Source organism: Drosophila obscura, unplaced genomic scaffold (assembly GCF_018151105.1).
Source record: "Drosophila obscura isolate BZ-5 IFL unplaced genomic scaffold, ASM1815110v1 contig_73, whole genome shotgun sequence".
NCBI classification, from domain to species: Eukaryota; Metazoa; Arthropoda; class Insecta; order Diptera; family Drosophilidae; genus Drosophila; species Drosophila obscura.
Window position 1 is genome coordinate 1992543 of NW_024542865.1, and position 16319 is coordinate 2008861.

The following is a 16319-nucleotide window of genomic DNA, read 5'->3' on the forward strand; positions in this document are numbered from 1 at the left end:
TTCCCGCCGACTTCGAAATTTGTCAGAATCTCGACAATAAAGTCTGCTCCCGGGGTTGGTTGGGTCCCACTCGTTTGCAATAAACCCCAAAAAGATTTTTTCAAAAATTTAAAAATTTCGTTGCATTAGCAGCGCGATTATCCACGAATGATTTTAATACTGGGCTAAAAAGAGAATTACATGACCTTTCATAGGAATGTTAATTCGTGTCGATAGAATGGATATACATTAAGATATAGCTAAACAAAGTTGAAGTTTTCTTCAACTTCATTTGAAATATTTGCCTATCGATAATTGCGCGTTCACAATGGCGACCCATGTGAATATCATCCCTGTTTTAGACGCTTTGTTGAGAAAAACAAAACAAGACAAAACAAAACAAAACAAACATGACATATTTGAAAGCCATTGCTGGCTTTGAATATTGAGTCGACTGTTTGCCATTCGACTGTGCAATCACATTCCGAGCATATCGAACAGAAAGCGAACATGTCGCACAGCCGTGTGCCGGGGAAGGTGAGGAAGGTAACGGTGCCGGCACTGGTAAAAAAATCGAGCAAGAGCCGCTCCTTCTACTTTCGGTATTTGGAGTTGTGTAGAGCGAAAAACCTCACACCTGTTCCAGAGATCCGAAAGAATTCCGACGAGATCACCGCTCTGGAGCTCTGCGCCGACAAGCTGAACGTGAGCGACTGGCTGCAGATTACGGAGGCGCTGCACAGTGACCAGTGCCTGAAGAGCCTGTTGGTGCGCATGCGGCGCTCCTACGAGCACAGTGAGTAGAAAGAGTCGTCGCAATACTAAGGGACTGCGGGACTAAGGCACTTTTCCCATGCAGATACAATCGATCCCATCGACACGGAGAATCGGGCCCGACTCTTCACACAGCGTCCGGTGCTATACACGCGCTTTATTTTCCGCGGCCTCGTCCAGTCCATCGCCAACTGTGTGGCCAGCAACAAGAATCTGACAGTGCTGCAGCTGGAGGGTGTGCCCCTTTATGACGGCTACATTGACTGCATTGCCAAGGTGGGCCGCGCACCCATCATCTCATCATTCTAATACCCTTCATTGTGTGTCATTGCTTCTAGTCGCTGGAGGCCAACACTGGCCTGGAGACCTTGAGCTTCCGCAGGTCCCTCATTGGGGACAAGGGGTGCGAGCTGGTGTGCAACTCGGCCAAGTACCTCAACCGAATCGCACTATTCGATCTCTCCGAGTGTCGCATCAGCGCAAAGGGAGCCGTTCACGTGGCCGAAATGATCAAGGTATCGGTATATCGAAGCTAAAGGGTTCCAGTACATCGGGCATCGTAATGCTTGGTATCCCCCGCAGATCAAAAAGGCAGCCCCATGCACAGAGGGATGGAAGCAGTCCATCTTGGGCTTGGGCACGCTCCTTCTCGCCAACAATCCTGACATTGGAGACCCGGGACTCCAATGCATCGCCGAGGCGCTGAAGGAGGATGCCTGGATAAAGGGTAAGTGCGATGAACATGCATGGCCCATGCCTTGAGTCCACACTCAAATCTCCTCCGATGCCTGCAGTCGTCGACATGCAGGGCTGTGGCCTGACTGACATTGCAGCCAATGTCGTACTCGACTGCCTGGCCCTGAACCGTGCCATAAAGGAGTTCAATGTGCGAGGCAACGAGGGGATCAGCCAGCTATTGCAACGCAACATTCGCGACCACCTGGGCAGCCCAGACGTCGAGGAGAAACAGGAGCCGGAGTACGATCTCAGCTGCATTGACGGGCTGCAGAGTCTGCCCAAGGGCCAGAAGTTCACTATTAGCCAGCTGCGCTCGAACACCAAGCAGCTCGAGCAGCGGCTGTCCTGCGAGCGGACACTACGCCTCAGGGCCGAAGAGATGAACATTAAGCTCACCAATCAACTAAAGAGCATCGACAGCCACAAGGCCACTGACAAGGAAGGGCAGGCCTCAAGCCAAACGGCAGAGGAACAACCGAACTCAAGCCAAATGAAAGAGGAACAGACGAAAGAGGAAAACGATAGCCAATCCGTCGTGGAGTCAATCAAGGGCACGGAAGTCTCCCACTCCCACACGCACACGCACATTCCTAATGAACATCCGGAAACGAACGAAGAAGATCACAAAGAGTATGTTTTTTGTTTCTGCTGTGTGTCTCTGCGTCTCTGCATTGTTCCCTTTCCCGAGATTAGCGGGCAAGTCACCAGCCCGGAAATGACTCCGCGCAGCGATTTATCGTCCCCGCGCAGCGGTCCATCGAGCGACCGTTCGACGCTGTGCGATGACGAGGACTCTGAGGAGCAGTACGGCCAATCCGAGGTGGAGCCAACGGGGCTCAGCCGTTTCTGGGAGCAGCAGAAGGCGTCACGGTTGCAGGTCCAAAAGGTGCGCAGCGAGAAGAAAAACGCAGAGCGCAATGTGAGGGGGGAATCCAACAAGATTCACGAGTCCAATTCGAATCCCGAATTCGCCAAGACGTACAGCGTGAGTGATTCGTGGATTCACAGTCACAACTTTTATCTTTCCTTATCCCAGTACAAGTTCATTCGCGTGGTGAAAGTCGAGAAGGACATCCCCAAGCCGAGTGTTAAGGGATGCGCGAATCCGCAAGGACTCGGTCGTAACGAATTATGCGGAGACGGCAAGCAGGACCTTGGGGGCGGTCCTAAGCAAGGGCGTGGTCGTAATAAGGAATGATGATGGAAAGCAAGATCAAGTCCAAGCGCAACCGCCGGACAGGATCGATTGATTGTTTTTTTGTTTTATATTTTGTAAGCAATCCCAATAAATGGGAGTAACCATAAAAAATTAGCCAGTTTTGTAGAAAATGTATTCATTCATCGGATAAAGATATGTCTTGAGTGCTGGGGGTCCCAGCTAGCATGAAATATTACGAGAAGAATTCACAAAATGTATTATTTTCCGCGGCTTAACTCAAAGTGTTAACCTGTCTAAATATATCGGGGCTAAGTGGGTTAAGTTTGTTCTTTTTCCTCGGTATATTTACGGTATATTTCGGTATATGCTATCGACAGTCGCCGATGCCAATGTAAACAAAACAAATATGGCCAACAATCGTGTACGTATTGTTATTGTCGGCGATTCAGGTATTTATTTGCGTCCAGTACACTAATCCAATTGAGAACTAACTAATTGATGTAATGCCCTTGGATAGGGGTGGGAAAGACCTGCCTGACGCATCTGATTGCCCACAATGAGTCGCTGACACGTCCCGGCTGGACGGTGGGCTGCAACATCCAAGTGAAGATCCATCAGTTCAAGGAGGGCACGGCCCGCCAGAGCCAGTATTTCGTGGAGCTCTTCGATATTGGCGGTTCGCTGAGCCACAAGAATACTCGCGGCGTCTTCTATTCCGGTGTGCATGGCATTATCTTGGTCCATGATCTGACGAATGGCAAGTCGCAGGAGCAGCTGCTCGACTGGCTGCACGAGATACTCAACAAGGAGGGCAAGGACACGTACAAGTCGCGTGCCAGCTCAATGCCGCCATCCCCATTGGCCAACTATTCCACAGACTCGTGCTCGCACGTCCGCTTCGACTTGGAGGAGTTCCTGGGCGCCACACAAACCCCCATACTGGTGATGGGCACCAAGCTCGATCTCATCGATGAGAAGCGTCAGCCCAAGACTGCTTTGAAAAAGGCTGGTGGCATAGGTCTCGTCTCGTCTCCCTCTATCTCTATCGTTTGCTCTCTGCATTCCCATTTTAAATATACTCCGTTTGTTTTTGTTTTTTTAAGCTGACAAATGCGGCGCCGAAGAGATCTGGCTGAATTGCAGGGACACACGCAGTCTAGCCGCCGGCACCACAGATGCCGTAAAGCTATCACGCTTCTTTGACTGTGTCATCGAGAAGCGTGAATCCAGTGGCAGCTGTGGCTCGCATTATTATGGCGGATCTGCAACGGCATTGGCAGACAGACGCCGCCCCCTCACCACGGCCACACAAGCGCCAGAGTACACGCTGTACAGCGGCAGCAGCAGCAGCAGCTCCATTGATGCGGGCAGAGGTGTGCCGCTCCTAGAGACCAGCGACCTCAAGTGACTGATGGAATGGAATGTTATATATATATTGTACATAAACACTTTATTATCAAATAGTAAATATTTCAGTTGAAATATGCGAGATAGAGACAAGCGACAAACTTCCATGGACAACAAATCGAGAGGACTTGTGAATGCTTCACAGAAACTATAACTTTCGTTTGTTTGCTCTTAAGGGCTACTTGTACCTTTTTGGCGTTGGGGGCAGCGTTTGGGGTTTCCGTTTTCGTTCATTTAGGTCTCGCCCTTCATCAGAGTGCGATACCAGTCGGGTATTATTTGATCTTCGGCCGACCTGAGTACACGATAGTAGACGCTATCGGAGTGCGGCAGGAACTCAATTTCGACCACAGCCTGTGGATCATCGATGGCCTCGAGCAGTTTTTTCAGCTCCTTGAGAAACTGCTCTAGGAATATGAACATGGCCGCTGGACTCCAGGGCTTGTTGCGTGCCAATTGTGCCACATCGTGATGCACAATGTCGTGGCACATGCCGTCATCATCGCGCAATCCCTCTATAATGGTTTTGATGCCGACCAGAAATGATTGACTCCACCAGTTGCGCGATTTAAAAAAATTGAATGAGCGCTTCTGGCGGCTCGTGGCATCCAAGGGGCCCGTCTTCAGCTCCACAAACTGTACGTGCTTGAGGGCTTGCGGATCATTGAAATTGCTGAAATATTAATATATGTACATATATTAAATGGCATCAAAATATACGAATATGAATATGAATATTTGTAAACTAACATAGGATCCTTGCTGATGATGCCATCCATTTCGGCACCATAGAGCAAACGCATTCCCTGCAAGGAGCAGCGAAACACTGCAGTGAACTCCACGCCCTCATTCACGGGGAGGCTGGTGTCGGGCGCAGTATTGGGCGCCGACGACAACATGTACTGCTCGAACTTGAAGCCCCAAGAGCACATGGCCTTGAAGCGTTCAGTGCTAGCTAGCTCTTCCTTGCGCTGCTGATCGGTATCCATTTTGGCAATGTAAATGGTGCCATTGAGCATGGTTGCACGCACGCATAAATCGTCCTTCGTTTCGTACGGCATGCACATGAGCAGCCGAAGAACGCCGCGAAGGACTACAAAGTCTGCGTGCAATGAGAGCGACTTGGACTCGGTCGCTGTCAGCAGCTGCTGATGGTTGTAAATGTACTTCAGAAGCTGTCCCAAATCTTTAATTCCCGACTGATCTGTCTTGCGTATGACGCGCTCATAGCCGGCCTTTAGATCCATGGGTAAGGATTCCTTTGGCGGCGTCCACAGGTAATTGGCACTGCTTGCATTATCCTCCAACTCCCTCTGGGCGTTCATGCTGTAGATCCCAAAGCATTCCGGCAAACCGAATTTGGGAAATGGGTGTTTGTATGTGTGCCCCATCTTGTGCAGACGCCTATTGACATGCAGACGTTGCACATTGTTGTTGCCTGAGTGCGACATGTTATTAATAACTTAATTTCCGCCGCCGCCGCCGCCGTATTTGCACAATTTATCGGTAAGCCCAAGATACAGTGTGACCACGTATCGTTAAAATGTAACAAGAAAAAGAACGAACTTAACCCACTTAACCCAGCTCTATTTGAACAGGTGAACACTTTGAGCTAAGCCGCAGAAAATAATGCTGTTTTTGAATTTATCTCGTAGATTGAACCTTCCTCTCTGCTTACGAAACAATAATGACTGCGATATCTTTCACCTAAACTGGGCTAAAATTGTTTTCAAGTTTCATAATATTGGTGTGTATATTTAAATACCCACTGGTCGACAACGGGTTAAGTGTTCTCTGTCCATGAATAGCAAAACAATTCAACTAAATTTCCTTCGAAGATTTGTTGATCAAAATGAGACCACAACGTCAATGCATTGTCGTGAATAGGCGCTCCGCGATAGCGCTCATCGTTATATTCGTGCTAAACGGCATCAAGAACAGCGAGACGGCCAGCGGTGGCAACCAAATGGATCTATCCGATGCAAAGGGCGATCACAAGGACAACAGCAACGCCAGCAATAATAATAACAACGACAACGAAGTATTTATGCCCGCCCTGGGCAATATGGTATCCAAGACATCATCATCATCATCATCCTCCAGTGGATCCATCGATAACATAACCACCTACACCAGCAGCAGCAGCAACAACAACATGCTGTGTCCATTCGATAGAGAGACGCCCTGCGACCGACTGCAGTTCCCCTGCATCCGATGCAGCTACAACTATGGCTGCTTCTATGGACGCGAGGTGAACGTCACCTGCGAGGCCATCACCAACGTGCAGTGCCAGGGCGAGCGCAGCTTTCAGCGCCAGATGAGCTGCCGCTACTGCTACCAGACGGAGCTCTGGCAGCAGAGCTGCCTGCAGCGTGCCAATTGCAATAAATTCTATCGCACCAATTGCACCGTCCACCAGGATGTGCTCTGTCTGGGCAATCGTTCGTTTACACGCAATCTAAAATGCAACTGGACGCAGGGCTATCGCTGGAGCACAGCGCTCCTGATAAGCCTCACCCTGGGCGGATTTGGGGCCGATCGCTTCTATTTGGGCCACTGGCAGGAGGGCATTGGCAAGCTGTTCAGCTTCGGAGGCCTCGGCGTTTGGACCATCATCGATGTTCTGCTCATATCGATGCACTATTTGGGCCCAGCCGATGGCTCGCTCTACATTTAAGAGATGTACATATACATATGTGGGATCTAATCTATAGCTTTAAGAACGACTGTCTGTTTGTTAGCCAAATGCATAGAATATAAGCAACAAATCCAACCACATTTATTGCTTTGCGACAAACGAAGCTATATGGCAGGGAACTATGCCTCTGTTGGCGCCCCAGAGGATGGCTCGCAACTGGCCACAGGCACAGGCACAGGCGCAGCCACATCGTCATCGGTATCATCGAATTTTGTATGCTTGGCCAGCATTTTAGAGACCTTCTCGCGCCCACGTTTCTGCTGTACGCGCACCTTTTTGGTGAGCTTCGCCTCGCGATCCTGTTCAATTTTGCGCCAGTACTGCGTCTCCGCCTGGCCATCGAGCACCTTCAGCTGCCGCTCGGCACAGCTCAGCTGGCGCACCAGATCCTCGGCGGCTGTGGGCGTGGCCATGCGCAACGTGGCCGCCAGATCGCCCTCCTTAATGTCCACGTACTTGATATCCGTATACTGGCGCATATCTGCCTTGAACTCTTTGATATTGGTGCACGGCTCATGCAGGATGCACTCGACAATCAGTCCCGGCTCGTACTTAAAGAGCGGCGTGCGCTCCTGGGAGGGATCCTCGGTGCTGACGGCACTGCGACTGTCCTCCGTCTCCCCGCCACCGGCACCATAGAAATTCATGTTCATTTTGTGGACTGCCTTGCGACGCTTTGGCGGCACGGGCACGCTAGCCTCCGTCGCCCCACCGCCATCATCGACATCGCTTAGCGGCTCCCCCTCCTCCCCACCCACGACGACGCCGCCAACGCTCGCGTTTGTGATGTTAGTCTTGGTCTCCGACAGCTGTTGGCTGCCCGCCGCCTGCATGGGTGTACGCTTGCGCGGCTGATTGGGATCCAGCTGCTGCTGCTGCTGCTGCTGCGACTCGCGCCACAATTTCGCCTTGGCCTCGCCGACCAGGCGACGCTGCAGATTGAGATATTTGTTGCGCAGACTGCACCAGCTGGCCTTTGGCAGAACCTTCAGCTCAACGGCAGAGCGATCAATGTTGGGCTTGTCTATGATGGCCTTCTTCTTGCGCTTGCGGCGACGCTTCTTTGCCTCGTCGGCATCAGCATCAGTCCCACCCGCGCCCGCGCCTGCGCCAGCGCCCTCGCCAGCTGCTTGATCATCTTGCGAGGACGCCTCCTCCTCCGCGGCTGAGGCTGCCTCCTGGTCCGATTCACTGGCAGTCTCTTCGGCCGTGGACGTCTCGCTGGGCTGCTGTTCCAGCTTTATACGCTTAATATCATGATGATGGCCCTCCTCCTTGGCCCTGCACGGGGCGTCTCTCTTGCGACCCCGCTTGGTGGCATCCTCCTGCGATGCATCAACATTTTTGGCCTGCTGCTGCTGCTGTTGCTGGAATGAGCGCACGCTGGCCAAAACGGCTGGATCTGTGTCGAGGGACAGAACGCCCTGGACCTGGGCAAAGGCTTTGACCGCCTTCTCCAGGGACGTGCTGCGCTCGAACTCGATGAAGGCGAACTCCTTGATCTTCTTGGTGCCCGGATAGTGGGGCAGCGATACATAGGCCACCGGGCCATAGCGACTGAAGACCTCCTTCAGCCAATCGTGGCTGGCATTTGCCGGCAATGCCTCCACATACAGCGTCCTGTCGTTGACATCCCGCTGGTCGGGCAGCTTGGTCTTGCGGCGCACCTTCAGGCCGCTCTCATCCAGCTCCAGCAGCTGGGAGTTGTTCAATGCCTTGGCTATCTGCTGCACATCCTGGGCGAGGGGCTTCATTTTGTTGAACGTGAGAAAGATCTCCAGGGGGACATCTGTCAAGTCAAGTCAAGTCAAGTCAAGAATGTTGAAAATCAGCCGCGAATAAGCGTGCTTGTGCTGTGTGCCACTTACAAGGATCCTGGTCCACGTAGCGTCGCAGGAAGCGATCCTTGGTTAGATTCGCATCGCCAAAATAAAACTCCATTTGGCTGCGAATGGAATTATACAAATGTCGTTTACGTTTGCGCCCACTGGCGGCGGCTGCGGCGGCCGCGGCGGCGGCATCTCTTTTCGCCGGGCTCTCACTGGACTCTGCATCTGCTTCCTTGGCATCCCTCGGCTCGATTTTATCGTTGGGGGCTGCCTTCTCTGGCTCCTGGCCCCCCTCGTCCTTATCACTGACTGTGGCCTTGGCTGCCATTAAATGCAATTAACCAAATAGAAATAACTATGCGAATATTTTGCCAAAATACAAAAGTATCTTAACATAGCATGTACATAATGTTAACCGTTGTGACATGCCAGTGCTGCCGACTTCGCTTTTTTCCCGTCAAATCAGGCTGTTTTTGAAGATCACCTGCGGGAAAAATGTTGATTTTGCGGCAAGCGGGAATTCTTGATTTTTTTAAAAATTCGTTTGGATTTTTACCGCGTTCTTTTAATATTGGCAGGGTTGTTTTAAGTTTTAAGCAAACTATTATCTCTATACCAAATGTGGATTTAACATTTATGAACATGTTCGAAATGCCAAAATACCATAAGCCAAGTTCAAGGGTTGACACAGATGAGCATAACTGTACTGCAGCTATTGCAAAATCACAACCACAAGTGCAATAAGCGGCTTGCTTGCAAAAAGTTTACCTGTCAGCAAAATCTTGTGCGCTAATGGAATTAGCGACACTTTGGGGCCCACCTTAGAGTTGAAAATATTGCAGAAATTGAACGGGAAAATGGGATAATAACAGCGCATACTTGCTGTAAACCTAATGTTTCTGGAAATTTGCAGCATTTTTCAGCACTTTTTGTCTCTTGTCCAATAAACGGTTGTTTTTTTTCCTGATGCAAAGCTGGCAGCACTGACTACACTGTGCTGAAAAGCGATAACACAGTTGTATCGAACAAAACGAGAGGCAAGCCAAGCGAAAGCAACGGCAAAGCGGAGAGCCAAAGAAGGAAAAGAGGAAGAGGCGTCCAAACCAAACAAGCGTTTATTTTATACATTGGCGTTTATTCAGAGTGTGTTGCAAGCATGTGCCGCTGAGCAGCGCAGCAGACATGGAATCAATTGTTTTGCACTCGGATGTGGCTCGCCTGGTATTGGGTAAGTGCCTCTGTTTACTGTTTACTGTTTACATCCCGCCCGCAAAACACTTGTAATTATGCTGATCTTTTTGTGTGGGTGTTTTTTTTGTGGCTTGGCTTTCAGGTTACCTGGTCAATCAGGATCTGAAAAGGGCCGCTCACACACTGTGCCGCACATCGCCGCATTTGCGGCAGGAATTCGTTGCCCTGAAGCAGGGCCTGCAGACGCACAACTTTCTCAATGGCGGCCTGGAGGACATCATATGCGAGCATGTCAAGATCACTGGACTGGGTAAGCGGATTGCACAGCGCTCGCGTCTGCTCGCAGCACAGCTAACCTATTTATGCTCCCCCCAGTGGCTCAGACTGTGCAGAAGCTGCCGCTGGAAATGCGCCAGCAGTTGCAACAGCTCAAGCTATCCGAGCGTGTCTTTGAGCTGATGAACATGGATCGCAGCAAGCCAGCAGCAGCAGCGGGAGCGGCAACCACCAGCACACCCAGCCAGGCCAGCAGCCACGCGCAACGCAAGAGGAGACGCATGTAAGTAGAGACTGGGTAGGGCGGCCGGTGCCAGAGATTCTCAACCGGCAAGCGTTTAATTTCAGACGCACACAATCACCGGCAGCCTCCTCGCCATCGCCCACGTTAAGCAAGCGTCCGCGGCTGCTGCCGCCCTACATTTGCTGCAGTCTCAACCGCGATAAGTCGCACATAAGCAGCTTTCTGGCCAGCCAAGGGGACAACGACGACGAAGAGCAGCAGCAGCAGCAGCAGCAGGAGGAGGATGAGGAGCAGGAGCTGGAGAGCAGCACATCCAGCGAGGATATTGGAGAAGAGCAAATGCCGCTGGAGCCGTGCAACAATTCCACGCCACGTCAGAAGAACGACGAGCCCGAGCCCGAACCCGAACCCTATGCCGAGGGCGAGGCGGAGCCCTTCCAGCTGATGCTGACCCCACAATCAATGCCCGTAAGTGCCCGTAAGGGGAGGCAGGCAGTCTCTGGATAACATTTAATGCCATTTCTCTCCCTTGCCGCACAGGAGCTAACAACGGCCATCATCAATAATCCCGACTTCCGCGAGACTTTGGTCAACAACATCAATGTGGCACTGCAGACGGTGACGGTGAACAATCCCACGGTTAGCTGTGATGCCATCCTGGATGGCCTGGTGCGCAACATACTGGAGGCCACCGAGAAGGATCCCTCATTCGATCGCATCATCCAGGAGGTGGTCGGTGCCGATGATGTAGAGGAAGTAAGCGGCAGCGGCAGCTGCAGCGGCAGCTCCTCCACCAGGGCCAGAGGCACAGCTACAGGCACAGGCAGAGATTGAGCCAGAGCCAGAGCCACCACAAACGCCGCTAATCATACGCACTGCTGTGGCGGCCAATGCCTGTGATGATCCCAACTTTTCCATCTCCAAGCTGATTGTCTTCAATTCGAACGAGAGCGTCCAGAAGATGGCCACCGCCACTGCGTCCACCAATGTGAGCTTTGCCAGTGAGAATCTAAACCTGAATTTCGATCCTGGGGCCATCCTGAGCGAGGCAGAGGCCGCCGCCGCGGGTCAGGTGTGCGTGGACGCCACCACCGGACAGCTGACCTTTCCCATGTTCTACTCGAACGGTGGCATGCTGTCGCATCTGCCGTTTCTGGTGAACAACGAGTGGGTGGCCCAGCAGCTGGGCCCGGATGCCTTTGCCAATGCCGAGGACTCGCACATTGAGATCTCCCTGCCGGAGCCCATTACATTTACGGCCGATCAGCTGCCGCCCAATGCGATAATCATCAACAGCGCCCAAAAGCAGCCGCCCAGCCAGCTAATCGATGAAGTCCCCCCAGCAACGGAGGAAGAGAAGCAGCCACCAACAGCAGCAGCAGCAGCAGTAGTAGAAGAAGAGAGCAATCAGCAGGAGGAGCAGCAGCAGCAGCAGCAGCAGGAGGAGGAGCATCATCTGGCAGGGCAAGCAGCTGCAATCCCACCCGCCTCGCTGGACTCCTCCCGCACGGTCATCGAACGGGCCACACCCTCCACATCGGGCATCATCAATGTGAAGGCCTACCGCAGTCTGTCGACGCCCCGCAAGCGCACCTCCCACGTCCGCACGCTGACATTCTCCCCGAAAGTGCCGCACCACCCACTGCCACAGAATCCCAGCAGCAGCAGCAACAGCATCGCCAATACACCGCTGTCCACACGCAGGCTGGGCAGGGCCAACGAGAAGCCCGTGATCAATAATGTGGAAATAATACCAGCACTGCCCGGCCCGGCCCTGGCGCCCGTTTCCATGTCCGATGTGAGTGCCAATGACACATTGGGACATGGCGTGCCGCCGCTGTTCGCGATGGAAGAGTGCAGCAATCAGACGGTGATCAGGGCCTCATCGGCCAAGAAAATAAACAAACAAAAAGCAGCAGCAGCAGCAGCGGAAGCGGCAGCGGCAGCGCCACCTGCCATGGCCGCTGTGACGCCGAAGCGTAAACAGAAACGTCAGGCGGCGGTGAATGCCTGCAAGCGGATCATCGCCCAGGCACCCGCACTGGAGGCGGAACCCACGGCATCGGCGGCGCCACCAAGCGAAACGGATATCGAGGGGCAGGTGGAGGCTGGAGCGACGCCCGCCAGCTGCTTGGAGGCCAATGATAGCGCCGAGGCCGGCAAGGAGAACCAACAGAATCAGCCGCCGGATGTGAGCGAAGCCGATGCGGGCCAGGATCTGCTGGCTGCCTGGCAGCGCCAGATGATTGGCTCCAGCAGCGAGCTGGAGAATCGCTTGCGCGAGATCAATGCCAAGCAACAGGACGAGGCGCCCCCGTCCAGTGTGAAGCAAACACGCAATCGCCGCAAGGTGACGCCCACCACCAGAAAGAAGAAGGAGCCACAGCCCAAGGCGAAGGCCAAGGCCAAGCCAGAGACCCAGCCCAAGGCCAGGGCCAAGCCGGAGCCCAAGGGCAGGCCCGGCAAAGCCAAGAAGCAGCAGCCAGAAACGGGCGGCGGTGGCGGCGGTGGTGTTAGCATTAAGATAACGACGCCCCAAAAGCCAAAGGCCAAGAAGGATAAGAAGCAAGCAGCAGCCACTGAAGCCACAGAAGCAGCAGCTGCCACTGAAGCAGCTCCTGTCGTAGGGAAAGAGCCTGCAGAAGCTCCCTTCATGCTAAATCAGGAGGCCGATGAAATAGCCGCCAATATGGCCATGCTGCTGGATACGCCCTTCAAGCAGCCGCCCATTGGCTCGCTGAGCAGCATGGGCCCCGCACATGGTGGCTCGCTGGGTGTGCCGCCCACGCCCGGTGGCATGGCCATACTGCCGCCGCTGGACACGCCCTATGGCAAGCTGCCCACCAGCTCGTTTCTGTTCGGCTCGGACACAAAGAGCATCATGGACACGCCACAGATGAGCGCCATAACGCCCGGCTTCCGCATGACACCATTTGGCCATGGGCCGGCGGGCACTCCGCTGGGCAGTGCCGCCAAAACGGATTACTCGTCGGGCAGCAGCTACTATCGGCCGGACGAGGCCGAGCATACGGATGCGAATGCGCAGTGCGCCATCCATCAGCGTGAGGATTGGGAGGAAACAAAAGCAGCAGCAGCAGCAGCAGCAGCCAGAACCAGCAACAGCAGCAGCAGCAGATACAGAAACAGAAACAGAAGCAGCCCCCAAGGAAGTTGTCGTGCAGGAAGAGCTTGATCCGAATGATGATGCAGTGCTCAGCTTCGTGGAGCTGTGCGCCGAGCGTCTGGCCATCGAGCCGACTGTGCTGCGACGCGTGCGCTCCTTTGGCAGCGATGCGGTGGACAGCATCGAGGCGGCCACCGCCCTGTCCCTGGCACTAGAACAGCAAATGGAGGCGCCACCGCCCCACTATAAACTGATGCCCGGCCTGCCCGAATCCGTCGTGGAGGAGGCATGCAGCAGCTCCAGTTCTTCCAGCTCCTCGTCCTCGTCCAGCTCCAGTTCGAGCTCCTCCAGCAGCTCAACGTCCTCCTCGGGCTCCTCTACATCATCGTCCTCGTCGCAGGGCAGCAGGAGGAGCCAGCAGCGGGCGAGCAACGGCGTTGCGGCTGACAGCCGGCAGGCAGTGGCAGTGGCAGTGCGACTCAGCCTGGACAATCTGTCGAACATCAGCAGCACCGAGGACGAGGAGTGGCTGAAGGCGGCAGCGATGGCCCAGCCGCTGGCCGTTGATAGCCAGCCGGGGCAGCTGGTCAGCCAGGACGGGGAGGTGCGGTACCCCATTAGGAACTGGCTGACGCCCAGCAAGGATCGCCCGCCACTTACGCAGCTTCTAGTGGCGCCTGCAGCCTCCCTTGTTGCACCCTCCGGTGCCGCAGTTAGTCCAACTCCTGTCAATTCTCCACTGAGGACCATCAAACTGACACTGCCGCCGCGCTCCGCCGAGAAGTTGAATCAGCGACTGCAGCTGCAGCAGCAGCAACAGCAGCAGCAACAGTCGGAGCTGCAGCTGGAGCAGCCGTCCTCGTCCTCGAAGATGAGCGACCAAATGCAGCAGCTGCTGCTCGAGAAGCGGGAGCGCGTTGTGGCCAAGGTGAAGCAGCATCCGCCAGCCAAGGCAGCGCCAAAGAAGACGAAGCCCAAGAAGCTGACAGCCATGCGGGAGACGGCCCAGCAGGCAAATCCGCCCGTACAAAAGAAGCCCAAAAACATGACGACAAAGAAGAAGGCAGCAGCAGCAACAGCAGCAACAGCAGCTCCTGCAACCACAGCACACGATCTCCCAACATCTACACAAGAAGCCCCGCCCACGCCCACACAATCGATGCCTGAACGGAATCTGGATCCCCTGCTGTACGCACTGAATCTGTCAGCCAAGAAGCAGGAGCCCTGGTCCTGCTCCTACTCGGGAGCAGCAGCAGCAGCAACAGCAGCAGCCAGTCCAGTGCCAAAGATGCCCAAATTGAGGGTGAATGTGGCACGTAAAGTGATGGAGATTGCCGCACAGCCAGCGCCACAGAAACGCGGACGCCCCAAGAAGCCACAAAATACGGATCCGGCCAGGATCACAACGCGACGTTCATCGCGTTTGATAGACAATAAAAGTAAGTGGGAAGCGAAGTGACGCGAAGCGAAGCGAGAGGGTGGGCTACTGATAATCACTTGGAAATTGTTTCTTTTCACGCCAGCGCCCGCTCCAGAGGATGTCGAGCCCAAAGAGACGCCAAATGTCGAGCAAACGAAGCCAAAAAAAACCAATGGCAAAGCGGCCAGCAAGAAGAACAAGTCATCGGCGGCCAAGAAGCAGCCAGAGGGTAGAGTTGCTGCTGCTGCTGCTGCTGTTGCTGCCGCGGCTGTTCCCACACTGCCAATGGTGGCCGAGGCACAGACCACACAGCCATCGCCAGAGCTGCAGCAGCAGCAGCAGCAGGAGATGCAGCTGGGGATGGCCACGCGCGAAGACGATGAGCACGAGGAGGAGGAGGAGGACGATCTGGATGCGGACTACGAGCTGGATCTGTGCCTGAGCAGAAGCCGCGAGAGGCACACCTACAGCATTGTCCATGCGGATGCGGGACCCAAGCGCAAGAGCCCGAAGCTAAGGCGTCGCTCGAACAGCTACTTCAAGAGCTACCACATGCGCGTCATGATGGAGGACAACCAGATACACACGATGCGCATGGCCAGTCCCATAGTGTTTGGCCTGAGCAGCCGGCAGCCGGCGATTAGCTCGATCCGGAATATACCCAAGAAGCGGATACGCCGCCTGACCAGCAGCAGTGGAGCCGTAGCTGCAGCAGCAGTGGCAGGAGCTGCCATCAGTGGCAAGCCCATGGCCACATCCACGCCAGTGGCGGACAAGCTCGTTAGCTCTCGCAGCGAACCGATGCAGCAGCAGCAGCAGGATGAGAATGATCTGGAAGTGGCGGCCATGTAAGTGAATATCTCCCAAGTGGAATCTTTACATTAATATCTGTCATCTCTCTCTCTTTCAAGCAGCACCACAAGTCGCCACAACAGACGCAGCACAGAACAGCAGCAGCAGCAGAAGCAGAAGCAGCAGCAGCAGCAGCAGCAGCAGCAGCAGCAGGAAAATCAAGTAAATGATGCCATGGAAATTGAGGATATCGAGTCTATACTCTCACACTTGCATGGCACTTGACTTGGTTTGCGCGTGCTGCTCCCCCCCTTTTTTTTTTTTTTACAAATTATTCTCCCACTCCCTCCTCGCTCCATCTCATTCACATTCATGTAGATTTATGTAGTAAATTCATCCCAGCAGATAGATGATATTTTTAAGGCTTTCCACTGAAGAGAGAATATGTTTTTATTTTTCTTTTTTTCTTTTATATTTTTCTTTTTTTTTTTTTTGTATTGAACTTATCCCAGCAATATGTAGACCTGCATATAATTAGCCCACGAACCATGAACTATTATTACCTATAGACCCATTAAGACTTGGGCATAGAAGACGCGTTCACACCGTCGTTTGAAGTGAAGTGAAGTGAAGTGAAGTGAAGTGATGAAGTGTTTTGTATAGTATTTATTTTTCGTTTTGTAAGCTC

The 16319-nt window shown here is 53.6% G+C and overlaps 6 protein-coding genes across 6 annotated transcripts; 4 read left to right on the top strand and 2 right to left on the bottom strand.

Moving 5' to 3' along the window:
• Positions 1-362: 362 nt before the first annotated feature.
• On the top strand, positions 363-2695 carry LOC111064954 (protein Cep78 homolog). Its single transcript, XM_022352835.2, has 7 exons — positions 363-775; positions 839-1029; positions 1092-1268; positions 1336-1480; positions 1548-2121; positions 2185-2476; positions 2528-2695. The coding sequence occupies exons 1-7, from the start codon at positions 490-492 to the stop codon at positions 2687-2689; spliced, it is 1827 nt and encodes a 608-aa protein (XP_022208527.2). The 5' UTR covers positions 363-489; the 3' UTR covers positions 2690-2695.
• A 316-nt stretch (positions 2696-3011) lies between these two features.
• On the top strand, positions 3012-4088 carry LOC111065051 (rab-like protein 3). The gene is made up of 3 exons (XM_022353011.2): positions 3012-3099; positions 3168-3668; positions 3754-4088. Exons 1-3 carry the CDS (start codon positions 3015-3017, stop codon positions 4056-4058), a joined length of 891 nt encoding a protein of 296 aa, XP_022208703.2. The 5' UTR covers positions 3012-3014; the 3' UTR covers positions 4059-4088.
• A 182-nt stretch (positions 4089-4270) lies between these two features.
• On the bottom strand, positions 4271-5591 carry LOC111065050 (decapping nuclease DXO homolog). The gene is made up of 2 exons (XM_022353010.2): positions 4808-5591; positions 4271-4730 (listed from the first exon to the last, which is right to left on the bottom strand). Exons 1-2 carry the CDS (start codon positions 5506-5508, stop codon positions 4292-4294), a joined length of 1140 nt encoding a protein of 379 aa, XP_022208702.2. The 5' UTR covers positions 5509-5591; the 3' UTR covers positions 4271-4291.
• Positions 5592-5818: 227 nt separating this feature from the next.
• On the top strand, positions 5819-6825 carry LOC111065052 (TM2 domain-containing protein almondex). The gene has a single exon (XM_022353012.2). The coding sequence runs from the start codon at positions 5910-5912 to the stop codon at positions 6732-6734; it is 825 nt and encodes a 274-aa protein (XP_022208704.1). The 5' UTR covers positions 5819-5909; the 3' UTR covers positions 6735-6825.
• On the bottom strand, positions 6815-9000 carry LOC111065049 (la-related protein 7). The gene is made up of 2 exons (XM_022353009.2): positions 8624-9000; positions 6815-8544 (listed from the first exon to the last, which is right to left on the bottom strand). Exons 1-2 carry the CDS (start codon positions 8910-8912, stop codon positions 6875-6877), a joined length of 1959 nt encoding a protein of 652 aa, XP_022208701.2. The 5' UTR covers positions 8913-9000; the 3' UTR covers positions 6815-6874.
• Positions 9001-9623: 623 nt separating this feature from the next.
• On the top strand, positions 9624-15937 carry LOC111065143 (serine-rich adhesin for platelets). The gene is given in 9 exon segments (XM_022353146.2): positions 9624-9812; positions 9918-10085; positions 10151-10334; positions 10400-10763; positions 10836-11056; positions 11058-13443; positions 13445-14858; positions 14943-15687; positions 15751-15937. Coding segments are annotated over 9 exon segments (5694 nt in total). The 5' UTR covers positions 9624-9766; the 3' UTR covers positions 15917-15937.
• Positions 15938-16319: the final 382 nt, after the last annotated feature.